Source organism: Dendrobates tinctorius, unplaced genomic scaffold (genome assembly GCF_039654945.1).
Source record: "Dendrobates tinctorius isolate UK_male_01 unplaced genomic scaffold, ASM3965494v1 ptg000029l, whole genome shotgun sequence".
Lineage (NCBI taxonomy): Eukaryota > Metazoa > Chordata > Amphibia > Anura > Dendrobatidae > Dendrobates > Dendrobates tinctorius.
This window is the reverse complement of record NW_027361697.1, coordinates 9,785,717-9,801,321: the sequence shown is the minus strand read 5'-3', so window position 1 is coordinate 9,801,321 and position 15,605 is coordinate 9,785,717. Positions and strand designations below refer to the sequence as shown.

The following is a 15,605-nucleotide window of genomic DNA, read 5'->3' as shown; positions in this document are numbered from 1 at the left end:
CAAGCTTTGAATCTAAATGAAAATAATTGTATTTTAGTTGTATTATTTCTTCATTTGTGACAGGAGTTTTTTTTACAAGTAGGAAACCATCCTTAGGGTCTGAGCATAAGACGACGTCTTTATCAGGCAGATATTCACCATATAAACCATCTCAAAAACCTGTTAGAAAAACCTGAAAAGAATAAACATAAGCATTTTTTATGTATAAATGACTTTCGGTGCATGTGTTCAGGCTTTTCACAGCTTCAGGTTTCTAGAAATGTCACGCGGTTAAAAGCGGTGACGTCCATTTTCTCCCCTCGGAAGATGCTGTGTACTTTATAATGTAAATCATAGGGAAAGCTAAAAATATGCCCACAGACGCTTGGATGTCAATTGGCGCTTTTTACCATAATTTTGTTACTTAAGAAAATGCTAGCGGTTTCTTCATTATTTAATAGAGTGAAAAAAAGATGACCGGAAAACAACTGTTAAGAAGACATTACAAAAACCATGGAAAAAAACATCTGAAAAAAACAGCAATGGTCAAAACCGTTGGAAAAATGCTGAAGAAACTGAAAAAAAACTGCAGAAAAGACTCTTCAGGAAGAAACTACCAGAGTTTTCTGAAGCATCTTCTGTTTGAAAAACATGATGGATTCTCCACCTGGAAAAGTTGTCTTGTGCTCATACCCTTACTGCTGGGAAATGCCTGCGGATCTCAGGGCTTTGTCAGTGACACACAGGATCTGCATGTGTGCTGTTAGGCTACGTTCATACAATGAGTTTTTGGTGACTTTTTGATGTTGTGTACTTGTAGTGATATGCAATTTATATTTTCCTCCCTGGAATTATTCAAAACCTCTTAAGGTAAAAAAAAGCTACAAAAACTCCTCACATGAGAAAACAGGAGAAACTATAGAGGCTCACAAAGGAAATAGCGGGTGGTAATAGTGAGTGCGGCACTTATGCTCGAGGTCTTCTTCATAGGTAAACATGATGTTTTTACAGTATTATTTTACTGCATGACCCATATTCAATAGGGCAATTTATTTGAGGGACACCTGGGGTAATTCCCCTGCTACTAAACAGACGCCATTAAAATCATGCTTATCTACAGTGGGGCAAAAAAGTATTTAGTCAGTCAGCAATAGTGCAAGTTCCACCACTTAAAAAGATGAGAGGCGTCTGTAATTTACATCATAGGTAGACCTCAACTATGGGAGACAAACTGAGAAAAAAAAATCCAGAAAGTCACATTGTCTGGTTTTTTTTCATTTTATTTGCATATTATGGTGGAAAATAAGTATTTGGTCAGAAACAAAATTTCATCTCAATACTTTGTGATATATCCTTTGTTGGCAATGACAGAGGTCAAACGTTTTCTGTAAGTCTTCACAAGGTTGCCACACACTGTTGTTGGTATGTTGGCCCATTCCTCCATGCAGATCTCCTCTAGAGCAGTGATGTTTTTGGCTTTTCGCTTGGCAACACGGACTTTCAACTCCCTCCAAAGGTTTTCTATAGGGTTGAGATCTGGAGACTGGCTAGGCCACTCCAGGACCTTGAAATGCTTCTTACGAAGCCACTCCTTCGTTGCCCTGGCGGTGTGCTTTGGATCATTGTCATGTTGAAAGACCCAGCCACGTTTCATCTTCAATGCCCTTGCTGATGGAAGGAGGTTTTCACTCAAAATCTCACGATACATGGCCCCATTCATTCTTTCATGTACCCGGATCAGTCGTCCTGGCCCCTTTGCAGAGAAACAGCCCCAAAGCATGATGTTTCCACCACCATGCTTTACAGTAGGTATGGTTTTTGATGGATGCAACTCAATATTCTTTTTCCTCCAAACACGACAAGTTGTGTTTCTACCAAACAGTTCCAGTTTGGTTTCATCAGACCATAGGACATTCTCCCAAAACTCCTCTGGATCATCCAAATGCTCTCTAGCAAACTTCAGACGGGCCCGGACATGTACAGGCTTAAGCAGTGGGACACGTCTGGCACTGCAGGATCTGAGTCCATGGTGGCGTAGTGTGTTACTTATGGTAGGCTTTGTTACATTGGTCCCAGCTCTCTGCAGTTCATTCACTAGGTCCCCCCGCGTGGTTCTGAGATTTTTGCTCACCGTTCTTGTGATCATTCTGACCCCATGGGGTGGGATTTTGCATGGAGCACCAGATTGAGGGAGATTATCAGTGGTCTTGTATGTCTTCCATTTTCTAATTATTGCTCCCACAGTTGATTTCTTCACTCCAAGCTGGTTGGCTATTGCAGATTCAGTCTTCCCAGCCTGGTGCAGGGCTACAATTTTGTTTCTGGTGTCCTTTGACAGCTCTTTGGTCTTCACCATAGTGGAGTTTGGAGTCAGACTGTTTGAGGGTGTGCACAGGTGTCTTTTTATACTGATAACAAGTTTAAACAGGTGCCATTACTACAGGTAATGAGTGGAGGAAAGAGGAGACTCTTAAAGAAGAAGTTACAGGTCTGTGAGAGCCAGAAATCTTGATTGCTTGTTTCTGACCAAATACTTATTTTACACCATAATATGCAAATAAAATGAAAAAAAAAACAGACAATGTGATTTTCTGGATTTTTTTTTCTCAGTTTGTCTCCCATAGTTGAGGTCTACCTATGATGTAAATTACAGACGCCTCTCATCTTTTTAAGTGGTGGAACTTGCACTATTGCTGACTGACTAAATACTTTTTTGCCCCACTGTATGCATAAAGATAACTGTGTGCAATTTTGGAATAATAAAATCTATTAACGGTAAAGCCACATAATTTATTTTTTATGTGGATCACTCCGAAACTGCGCAGTTTTTGCATAGACAAGCAAGATTTTCTGATAGCCGGTTGTTTAGCAGGATATTACAGAGGTGTTCCTCATCTGCCCTTTTACATTTGTGTCACGCAGTCAGAAAACCCACTGTCAACACCGTCATCTATGTAAAAACCGCATGCAGTCAACTACATATAGTTTAGGACTTGTCCAAACTGAGTCAAAACGATCGGATCATGGAGTGTAAATCTGGCAGCATGTAAGCGATATTGATATAGTTCCAACATGACAAAAAATAGCCATTTATGAACATCCACTCAGATCTTTAAACTATCAGTGTTATGCAGAACAGATCCTTAGACTAAGGGCTCATGTAGACGTCCATGCAAATCGGTGTGATCTCTGAGCACAATAGACTGGCGGTGGGTTCCTGACCGGAATATGACCGCTTCATATATTTCCGTGATGCTGTGATGCTCAGGTTGGTGGAGCCGCAGCCAGTGTGTGCATTGCAATCCAAGATCGGACTGATTTGCACAAACATCTGCATGAGCCATAGGAGATAGTTTTCTACTCACTCTCCACTGTTGTCAGGAGATGAAGATGTTAACTACATTAACTCAGAATTCACTAATAGGTACAGTACATGAAAATGGGTCAATCCCTTTAGGAAGGTAAGAAAGTGGCTTAAAGAGAACTTCAGTGAATTTAGAGAATTATGATAGGCTTACAGTATTAAGAGAAATATGTCACTAGATTCATGCTGTCCGAACCACAGGTAACATAAATCAGAGCCTGTGGGTCTCCAGACAGGTGTGTTTTCCTCTGAAATGTCTCTCTATAGTTTGAAGTTTGAAGAGGTGACCGGGGACCATAGGGTAAAGCGTTACTTGTCTAGTGCAGCCCCTTTCCGGCTTCTCCTTCTCCAGCTATAGTTGATTGACAGGTTTTTCACTATGTGCCCACAAGAGAGAGAACTATCAATCACCTGCAGTGGTGCGAGCAGAAGCCGGTTTGGAGCGGACTAGGCGGGTCTCTCTCTATAGCTCCCGGTCGGCTTTTCAAGTTATGGTTTCAGTGGAACGCCCAACGTTTCTGAGAAAAACATACCTGGATGCAATCATGCAGCCAGGCCCTGATTCCTTTATATGTCCTTATATGTACAGGATCTTAAAGGGTTACACTATCATTAATGTGAGAGCACTATATCTTCACATTCAACAACAGACTGTTATTGTGTATTTCTTACCAATGTGTCTTTCACTTCAGCAAAGGCATTTTTATAGTTTTCTACATTGCCGTCAAACTGTGAAATAAGAATTGACAAAATATCTATAATTAAATGTATGTAAAATTACATTATCAACTGATCAGCTAAGAGGTATTCCCACTATACAGCACACTCCCCTGTCGGAGGTTATAAGGTTTTAGCCTTTGTCAAGTTAATGGGAGCTTATGGATATCTTTGATCTAAGCTTTGGAAGTTTCCCTGGCCCATAAGGCTGGTGGGCAATACTAAATCGGTAGTGAAAGGCCCTAATGCGTTCTGTAGGTCAGGTTGGTGCAGCTGAAGTCTTGAGGACGGCACATGTGAACGTCTGGGTCTTTGTTACTATACGCATTATACATTGCTTCGGAGAATAAGCCGCCTATGCCTTATTCCTGCTCATACTGAAATATTGACGTTTCTGTGATTAGCAAATGATTGGCCAAGGTTTCAGCAAATGTTTACACTCAATGACAAGAAAGCGACGTTTTGAAAATTTCAATGACAAAATATAAAATAGGTTAAATTAATATGCAATTACATGCACCCCTTTACTCCTTTATACTGTTTTCCAATTAGGTAAGATCACGTAGTAAAGTCAAACACAATATGGTTTGGCAGAAATGGCCATGAGTTCAAACAGTAACCGTCATTTTATTTTTTTTCTCCGTTAATCAGTAATGCATGCGAAAATAACAAACTTTGTAATATATCTTACCAGAGAAATTTGCTGTTTTCTTCTCCTGGACTAATCTTCATTCTCAGTTCACAGGTAAAATCTGTCTTCAGTAATTATAGACTTTCCCATTACTGAGATATGAGATTATAGTCAGTGAATTTGCAGCAGAATGACTGTGTTGGCCTCTAGCTCCTCCTCCTTTCTCCATAGAACATTATGAGCACCAGCTGTCGTCTCCTATCTTAGTAATTTATAAATCTGCCTTCACTAAATCACTGGATACAGATTTCATCCATTAACTGTGAATGTTTTGAATGAAAGAAAAGTCCAGGAGGAGAAATAAACAGGTTTCTCTGATAAGATATATTTACAAAATTTCTTATTTTGATGTGTACTATTGATTTATGAAATATAAATTAAAATGATGGCTACTCTTTAAATAAGTACTTACACTTACTTTTTTATGCATTAAATGTGTCTGTACATGTGTAATACCATGGCCGTCGGGGGGTAGCTTCTGCAGCCGCTCCAGTACTCACTGTGCTGGAGGCTGTTTCAACTCCGGTAGGCTGTCCACTTTGGGGACCCAAATGACTGCAGACAGAGGCTGGAAACAACTTAAACAGTTCAACTTTATTTTATTCAGGGCACAGCATGTCCACAACGGCTACAGGACTCTTTACCCGGTAACAGCAATACATCTTCATCTACAGCAGTACTTCACTTCTTCCTTCACTTCACATGTATGAACCACACAGACAAGCTGACTCGTCACATGAAGCACAATGAACACGGAACACTTCCCTTCTTCCAGAGCCCGACTTCAGCCCACGAAGGTACCTGACTTATCCGTTACAGCTCACCCCTTTACGGCACTGTTGCTCCTGTTCGTGTCCTAGGTTCACAGTGCACAAGACTCTTCACAAAGCTCCCGTACTCCAGCTGCTACTTCCACAGGGGCTCACACTGACCTCCTTGGCTTGCAAAACCCCAGACACGGGCTGGTTTCAATAGACTGGCTGGTTGTCACTTCAGCTCTTCCTTGCTAGCTGACTTGACTACTGAGACTCCTTCTTCGGTCTCCCTAGTCCTGCAGTTCCCAGTCTCTATCTACAGGACCTCCAGCACTGCTACGTGCTGGCTACTGCTGTAGGCATTCGCTGTGTTCACTTCTGTCCAGTCCAGCTAACCCCGGCTCAACTCCCCATGAGGGAAAATGCTCTCCTTTTTGGCTCTCACTGGCCACTCCTCTCAGGTTCCCTCCTAACAGTCTTCTCACTAGTTGAGCTCAGTGCCCCATCTAGTGGCCCTTTTTTGGATTAATATACTCACCTTCCGCTGCTTTCTCCGGTGTCCAGCCCCGTTCTCTGCTTCTCAGTGATGTCACCACAATAATTGCGACTAGCCGGCTCACTCCTTGCGGTCTGCGTGATTATAATGAAAGCCTATAAAAGTCTCGTTCTGATGCTCCATAGGTTTTCATTGTAAAGAGACTTTCGGGTTATGCAGAGCGCAGCGTGAGCTGGAGAGTCTGCAGAGCGGTGATATCACAGAGAAGCAGAGAAGAGCGGTGCTGGACACCGGAGAAAGCGGCGGTAGGTAAGTATATTAATACTTTAACCAGCACTAGGTCCCAGCCAATACTAGCAGGACCAAAAGAAAATATCCCAGATGCGAAAAAATCTATTTTTATTAACAATTCATCAGTCCACAAGATTCACATTTAATTGTTTGTGTTTGTAACGTTTTGGTCACTATCCAGACCTTCTTCAGACAATGTGAACACTTGGACCTATATGAATCACTCAAATGCGAGGACTAGAAAGCAATAAGAAGGCAGTGGTGCACATTTAGCAGTCGATCCCACCTCTGCTCACAGCCCGTTGGCACACTCCTTGCAGCGCTCGCCTTTCATCCGGAGCGGGATCAACTGCTAAATGTCCATCACTGCCTTCTTATTGCTTTCTAGTCCTCGCATTTGAGTGATTCATATAGGTCCAAGTGTTCACATTGTCTGAAGAAGGTCTGGATAGTGACCGAAACGTTACAAACACAAACAATTGAATGTGAATCTTGTGGACTTATAAATTGTTAATAAAAATAGATTATTTTTTAGCATCTGGGAGTGCCGGATATTTTCTTTTGCATTTGAATCTGGACTGGTATCCTGTTCTGTGCACCCCGCACCATTGCTACGGAGTGACGTGTTTTCTGTTCTAATACTAGCAGTACCAATCTCTCAAAAATTAGTACAGAGAAATAGCGAGGAGAGAGAATAATTTTTGTATTCCTAAAAATAAACTTTTATTACAGCCATTAAGAGGAGTTAAGTTATCTGACAAACAAACCATAAACCAAACGAGACCCTATAAAAAGGTCAAAAATTTCAAACAAGGGTGCTCAACACAACAGTGTATATTAAAATGGTCTGAGCTCAGTTATTTATTGTCATAGAGATTCAATTCAGGAGCTTGGGGGTATGGGAAACGTGCTAGATCCCCTGTGGTGTAATGATAGAGTTACAACATGGTTACGATGCGGAGTCCTGTAGTGACAGGAATCCCCACAGTGGCGGTGTAGAGTGCTGCGCAGGGTACTGCACTCGTCAGGGCGGGAGCCATCGAGAGCGCACAAGAGGGGACCTAGCACATTTCCCATACCCCCAAGACCCTGAGTCATTTCTCCACGCTGAATCTGCGTGAAAACAAATGGGTGAGATTGGACCATTTTTATACCTTTGTTTGATTTTTGGCCTTTTTATAGAGGATATTAATACACTCACACTACATTAGATGTATAGACACATACATTTAATGCGTAAAAAAGTTACTCAGTGTGCTGGTAACAAGTTATCATTCTTGTACTATCATGGTGTAGTATTGTATAGCGGGATGATTTGTCTTTGAGGTTTATAACTTCTTCTTAAACTTCTATAAAGGAGTAATAGTTATATGTAGAATAATCTCTACCATTTTTACAGCATTCACTATAGGGAATATTAATGACTGACAGCAATAACACGTCAGTTTTCCTTCATACTTTCTTTTCTAACTCATCTACAGGACGGGAGAGAGGAGGCACACTATCTCAAGTGTGAAGTAGAACACAAGTACAATATAGGAACAGGCTGCTAATGACTCTGCTCACACTAGATCATGGATTTTGCGTATAATGATATCAACAATGCTGAATCCATTTTCTAACAAATACTATCATTTTTGGGGGGTTCTATTAGGGCTCTGGTATTTTTACACTATAGGTTGAACTTTTTTTATAATAAAAAAAGCACAGTAAGCTCTGAACACTAGCAGGAACAGAGTTTTTGCTAATTGATGCTCATATTTTTAAAATGCAGTGAATTTATTTTATCATCATTAATGAAGACTGACATAATGAGATATATTGTACTTACTTTGCCTCTATATTTACAAATAAATTCAGCCAATTTTTGCAGGGCTGTTGGCGTCGTCTAATTGAGAGAAGACAATCAACATGATCAGTCAGTGTAGGCGTAATAATGTTGGTACAATCAAATGAACATACAGTATGTACTATACAGTGTACCGCTGCTACTATACAGAAATTATGTTTGAATAAAAACAACTTAGCGTTTATTATTATAGATGTGTTCAAATTTGAGTGTGAAATTAATTATTGACATTTTTCACTTCAGGAATCTTACCTCTAGTCCATCAAACAAGCATTGCCATCTGGATCCAGGATCTGTATCTCCTTCACAAATCGAGCAAACACAGACAAGTTATTTCAGAATGCATCAATATAATCAAGGTTGCAACACAATGTCACAATCTATCTACATACCTGCAGCGAGGCTGAGACCAGCCAGAACAAGGAATATGATCATCTTCATTCTGCAGATAGTGGAGCTCAAGGCATGAAAAGCACCAGCCAGTGCCCTTCTTTTATAGCCCAAAAATGGGTGGCAACGCTCAACACACAATATGGCCCTACGCACATTGGAAACTGTCCTAGAAGGTGGTAACTTTGATGCTAGAACTATTTCAATCAAGTTTATTGGTTTAGCTAAGACATCATTTAACATTTGCCAATATTTCACATCCTGCGCTAAATGTAAACATTAATATACCATGATGCTGTTTTACGCTTTAGCTTTTCTGTCTGCCAGATTTTGCTGTTATGTAATTTGATAAATGCATTATTGCAAACTACAGTAGGAAACCCTGAAATCTGTCTAAGTCTTAACATCCAGGTAATGCAACTTTATCTTCTAAAGGATTGGTCTGATGGGCAAATTCTGTGCCTGTAAACCTAGCTGTAGAGTTTGCTCACATGAACATCTTATCAGTCAGTGTGCCATCCATTACCAAGGACAGCACACTGACCAGCGAAAGTCATAGTGCTAGAGCAAAAGAGCGATCTTATACATGGACCAATGGTCTGTGGGTAAATATCGCCCTACTCTCATCCGATGAGATCTGATAAGACAGTGTTATTGTTCAATGGCAAACAGCTGCAAACATCCATGATTCATATTGGCATATGGAGACGGAGCTGCAATTTCTGCATTACTTTTAGTAATGTTTTTTTCTTCGCACAGGTATCCTAAAGGTGATTGACAGATGTCTACCATAGCAAGAGACCTTTTCAATCATCTGAACCGGTGCAGGGAAGAGTCGGCCAGGGACAGTGCCAGATTAGTCTCATCTCCGGCTTTGGTCCTCAGCCGGAACTTCTAGCTATATTTTTCCCTGAAACGTCAGAAGAGCATTTCACAGAAAAATATACCCGGATGCAACTGTTCAGCCAGGACCTGATTCACGCTGTCCTCGGTTTTATGGCCTTTACATTTATTTGTAATTATTTTCATTTCTGGATTCAATTGTGACCTGTTTTTTCTGTATATGTTGAATACACCAATAGCGCACGTTGTTACCGTGATTTTGTATGTTGTGAAATAAAGTATTTTCACCAATGAATTTCTATTATTGTAAATAACATAGTTTTGAAGGCTGAAGGAAGACCTTATGCCCATCTAGTTCAGCCTATTTTTAGTGCAGCTGTTCTGCATTGTTGATCCTGGGGAAGGCAAAAAACCCACAGAGTAGAAGCCAATTTTCTCCATAGGGAAAAAAATTCCTTCCCCTAAGCTGGGTCAACCATCTACCTATAATATTCTGTTATTCGTAACCTTCTATACTGTTACTCACAAGAAAAGCATCCATTCCTTTCTTAAATTCATTCAGTGAGTTGGCCATCACCACTTCCTCAGGAAGAGAATTCCAGAGCCTCACTGCTCTTACCGTGAAGAACCCTCTTCTATGCTGGTGCAGAAATTGTCTCTCCTCCAAACGAAGAGAATGCACCCTTGTTCTTGTCACAGTCCTTGGTACAAATATATATATGGGGGCCAGGATGCATACACATGTGGGGGCCAGGATGCACATATATTGGGGTCATGATTGATATTTGGGGCGCAGGATGAATATATGAGGGGGGCCAGGACAAGGGACCATATGGGATATATGGTGGGCCAGGATGCGTATAATTGGGGGCAAGGAAGTATATATATGGAGGGCCAGGATGGATATATGGGGGAGCCAGGATGCATATATATGGGGGGGCAGGATGGATATATGGGGGGCAGGACAAAGGACCAGGATGGATATATGGGGTGCCAGGACAAAGGACCAGGATGGATATATGGGGGGCCAGGACAAAGGACCAAGATACATATATATGGGGGGCTAGGATGGATATATGGGGGAGCCAGGATGGATATATGGGGGAGCCAGGATGGATATGTAGAGGGGGCCAGAATAAATATATGGGGAGCAAGGATGGATATACGAAGGGGCCATGATGGATATATGTAGAGGCAGGATGGATATATGGGGGGGCACGATGGATATATGGAATATATGGAGTGGCCAGGATGGATATATGGGGAGCCAGGATGGATATAGGAAGGGGCCATGATGGATATATGGGGGAGCCAGGATGGATATACGAAGGGGCCATGATGGATATATGGGGGAGCCAGGATGGATATATGAAGGGGCCAGGATGGATATATGGGGGAGCAGGATGGATAGAGAGGGGCCAGGACAAGGGAACAGGATGGGGCATATTATAAAATAAAAGATGCTAGGCTGGCGATATTATTAAATAAGGGGGCCAGAATAGGGGACTTAATTACTGTTTGGGGGCTAGAATGAGGAACATGCTATATTAGTTTATTGTGACAAGTGTGGAATATAATTTCTTTAGGGTCCAATTAGGGACATTATTACTACTTTGATATAATTTACTTTTTAGGAAACTGTTTTCCATGGAGGGAACAAAAGGGGGGTTCTGTTACTGTGCAAAGCGGGGCTTTTTTTCTTCATGAGACTTAGTGAAGAAGTCAGGGAAAAAGTGGGGAATGTGCTCTGGAAGCGTTCAGCTATTGATGACTGTGTTATTTTTTTTGCAGAGACAAGTCCTGGTTGGAAGAAGTGATGGCGGTCTGTGTCAGATGAAGTAGAAAAGCGAAGATGAAGGACTTCAACTACAGACGTCACTGGTGAGTCAGTGTATTACATGGACACGCACACTATACACTATATACTATGTACACAGTTCCTGTGTATAATGTCACTGGTGATCAATGTATTACTTGTGCACTGACATTATATACAGAGCTCCTGTATATATTGTCACCGTTGATCACTGTATTACCTGTACACTATGCACTAAATACAGAGCTCCTGTGTATAATGTCACTGATGAATGCTGTGCTACCTGTACACTATACACTACATACAGAGCTCCTGTGTATAATATCACTGGTGATCACCGTATTACCTGTACATACAAAATGTAATCACCTGTCCACAAGATAAGCAATATCGTATTGATTGGTGGAGGTTTGACTGTTTGGACGCAATCATCAGAATGTAAAGTTTTTATCCCTATTAGACTGGAGTGACATGTGCGACTTGACCACTGATCCACCTGCTCCAGACATTCCACCTGCCGCTGCATTTTAAAATGGGGATAAGTGTCCTGTCAGGCATAACACTTTCTCATTCTTCCAATCAGTGCAGTTTCTAATGCTTGGACCTAAGTGATCACCTATCCTGTAGAGCCCATGGATCGGTTATAACTTGCTTTTAACCAAAGAACCCTTTTAATGTAAACTACCGTAATTGTACATCCCAGATATGGTGGCGCACAGTAGATGTGCAGGAGCCTCCTGTGTTTTACAGTCGATGCTCCACTATAACAGGGATAACGGCTTACAGGTATTTGCATATAGCTGTAGGGTGGGTCCCTTGGGTCAATTCCCCCTGTGATCCCCAGACAACCTAGTCCGACCCTGTCTGCCCTAAATGTACAGTATATGTGTGCAGAAAGGCTCAGGAGGCTGGTACTGGCTGTGTTATACAGCAGACATCAGCCTGTAACTGCTGTGATCAAAGCTCTCATGCATGTCTTCATAGAAGTGTAGGTGTATAGTACAAGTGATAACAGGTTCAAGTTTCTTACTGGATGAAAAACCAAAGAAAATATTTTTTATTGTGAACTTTGTAAACAAAAAACAAGTTCAATATAAGAAAAAGGAGCATATTGGGTGTAGCCTAGTCGATAACATTCCAAAATAGTAAAATTAGAATTTATCCTGCACAGTGAATGTTAGGCTCATCAGGCGAGTTGGGTCTTCTAAGCCTCAGGTCCGGGTGGGCACGCAGATCTCGGGCCTGATATAACAGTAGGAAGCCATGTGTGGAACGAGGACTTGGAACACTGGAGGCCACAGGCAGACAGGATGTAGGAAAGTCCAAAACAGCGCAGGCAGATCCAGACCAAGAGAAAAAAAAACAGCACTAAGAGTCATTGGAGCATGCCGGGACACTTGTAAAAACTGATGTGGAGCACAGCAGAGGGCAGCAGCCATAGGGGAACGTCGTGGAGCCCTACTGAGCCGAGGGAGATACGTAATAGTGAATGACTTAAAATAATCAAAATACCAGATTTTCTGTTTTTTTTTTATGTAAAATATGTAACAAAAGCTAATCAAAACATAATGTGCACCTAAATTTGGTACCAACAGAACCTACATCTCATCTCAATACAAACACTTTTTATAACTACTGTACATTGACCAAGAAAAAAAACAAAGTTTTGATTCTCAGAATATCATACGGCTGCATATACAAAAAGTTTTATACATTTGGTATTTGGTACTAGAGACATTGATATACAACATAACTGTGCTGAGAAGTAGAACAAAGTTAACAAAGTCAACATGTTGACAGAAAAATTAAAAGAAAAAATGTGGTTTAGTTGGTGGAAAAGAAAAAAACAAAAGCAAAAAAAATGGCTATTTCCTGTACAGGTTAGTATTAACCTCCCAAACAGGCAAACATGTTGTGGGATAACACAAACTTTTAATTAATTGAACCTTATCAAACAGAGGCAATGGAAGTTACCCAACAAAAACTTCAACTACTGTATGACTCTACAAGTTTACCCAGCAGATGGTGCTGTTTTCTATCTACATCTTTATTTCATTGTAAAGCTGCTCATGTGTTCGACATCAATGTTTCTGGTTTGTTCTTATTAATGACAAAGTTTAATGATTTTTCATTAAATCTAAACTACACCCATGATTTGTCGAGCTGAGACTGGAATTCAGTCTTGAACATTTGAGAGCAAAGAAGTCCACTTACTGTATAGTGAATGTGAAATACGAGCATGCACTTGTTCGTTGTGGCTGTAGAGGAGCGAATCTGTTGAGATTCGATTTCACCACATCACTTGAATTTGGTAGAAAAATTCAATTGACATGAACCCCTTTCCGACATCGGGTGTAATAGTACACCGATGTCGGACATCCTCCCTTTGATGTGGGCTCCGGCAGTGAGCCCACATCTTTCCGGGGTCATGTCAGCTGTTTTGAACAGCTGACATGTGCCTGGAATAGCCGCGGGTGGAATCGCGATCCACCTGTGGCTTTTATCCTGTTAAATGCTGCTGTCAAAAGCTGTCAGTGGCATTTAACATGTGCTTCCAGTAACCATGCCGGAAATCCGCCCACCGATGACACCAACCATGTGATCGTGAGTCACTGGTGGGTTTGCATGACAACCAAAGGTCTCCTGGAGACATCTATGGTTGTCAGTGCCGGCTTACTGTGAGCAAGGTGGTCGGCACTCATGGCAAGTGAGTAGTTCAGCTGCATACAGGCGAACTGATTATCGCCTGTATGTAGCAGAGCCGATCAGGTTATGGCAGCTTCTAGTCTCCCATGGAGGCTATAGAAGCATGCCAAAAGTAAAAAAAAAAAATATTTTAAAATATTTAAAAAATATATATAAAAGTTCAAAACACCCCCCTTTCGCCCCATTCAAAATAAAACATTAAAAAAATCAAACATATACATATTTGGTATCGGCTTGTTCAGAATCGCTTGATGTATCAATAAAAAGGGATTAACACGATCGCTAAACGGTGTAGTGAGAAAAAAGTAAAAACGCCAGAATTACTTTTTTTGGTTGCCGCTACATTGCATTAAAATGCAATAAAGGGTAATCAAAAGATCGTGTCTGCACCAAAATGATACAATTAAAAACATCAGCTCAGCATGCAAAAAATAAGCCCTCACTCAACCCGAGATCACAAAAAATGGCGACGCCACGGGTCTTGGAAAATGGCACAATTTTTTTTTATAAAGTTTGGAATTTTTTTCACTTCTTAAATAAAAAAAAAAACCTATACATGTTTGGTGACTATAAACTTGTAATGACAAGGAGAATCGTAATGGCAGGTCAGTTTTAGCATTTAGTTAACCTAGTGAAAAAGCAAAACAAAAAACAAGTGTGGGATTTCACTTTTTTTACAATTTCACCGCACTTGGATTTTTTTTCCCATTTTCCAGTACACGACATGGTAAAACCAATGGTGTCATTGAAAAGTACAACTTTCCTGCAAATACAAGCCCTCACGTGGCCATATTGACGGAAAAATAAAAAAGTTATGGGTCTGGGAAGAAGGGGAGCAAATAACGAAAATACCTTCAGTCATGAAGGGGTTAAAATTGTCCCATGATTTATGGTACCAACTAGGCCATTGACGTCACAGTGCATGTTGTGATGTCCCAATGGGTGTTATGATGGCATGTGTGAAATCTCGTATCATGTCCTGACGTGTTTGCGCCATCTGGGACTAAAGGGGGTTTTACACTAAGCGATATCGCTAGCAATATCGCTAAAACGTCACTGGTTTTGTGACGTTATAGTGATATTGCTAGCGATATCGCTATGTGTGATACTTACCTCCAACCGGCTCCCCCGCTGTCCATCGCTGATCGCGCGAGAATGTCCGGCTCCATTTCTCGTCGTCTGCTTCCTGCTGAGACTTCCTGCTGTGACGACGAGCGACGCGTGGATGCGGGCGGAAGGACGTCAGGATCGCTGTGTGTGAATGGTAAGTATCGTGCGCTGCGTCGCTGCTGCATCGCTGTGAGATCTTTCTGTATGAAAGCTCACTAGCGATCATTTAGCGATGCACCAGCGATCCTGACCGGGTCGGATCGCTGGTCGGATCGCTGGTGCATCGCTAAATGTAAAAGGGCCTTTAGTCTGCTCCAAAGCCTCAGCACAGAGTAAACAACAAGATATCAGAAAAAAAGAGGACGGCGGAAAAAATAGGCGGCAGTGTACAGAGGACCAGAGGCAGGTGCATGGTGAGGGACAGCTGAGTGGTGAGGGACAGCTGAGTGGTGAGGATGTGTGAAAGAAGAGGAAGGTGGAAAAAAGACCAGATTGTGTGAAGACTGGCCATTATACTGTTTTCAAGGCTATATGGGGGTCATTATACTGGTTGGGGAGCAGTGTGGGGGCCATTATACTGTATGCAAGCAATTATACA

The 15,605-nt window shown here is 41.4% G+C and overlaps 1 protein-coding gene across 1 annotated transcript in view; it reads right to left on the bottom strand.

The window, feature by feature from the left end:
* The window catches only part of LOC141085801 (ranaspumin-like), a 54,921-nt gene extending 46,230 nt beyond the window's left edge, over positions 1-8,691 (bottom strand). Inside the window, exons 1-4 of the mRNA XM_073571366.1 lie at positions 8,535-8,691; positions 8,395-8,444; positions 8,125-8,181; positions 4,016-4,072 (exon numbers count right to left, since the gene is read on the bottom strand). Of these exons, the coding sequence (XP_073427467.1) occupies positions 4,016-4,072; positions 8,125-8,181; positions 8,395-8,444; positions 8,535-8,583 (213 nt within the window). The 5' untranslated portion in view covers positions 8,584-8,691. The remainder of the gene's footprint in view (positions 1-4,015; positions 4,073-8,124; positions 8,182-8,394; positions 8,445-8,534) is intronic.
* Between the last annotated feature and the right edge of the window lie 6,914 nt (positions 8,692-15,605).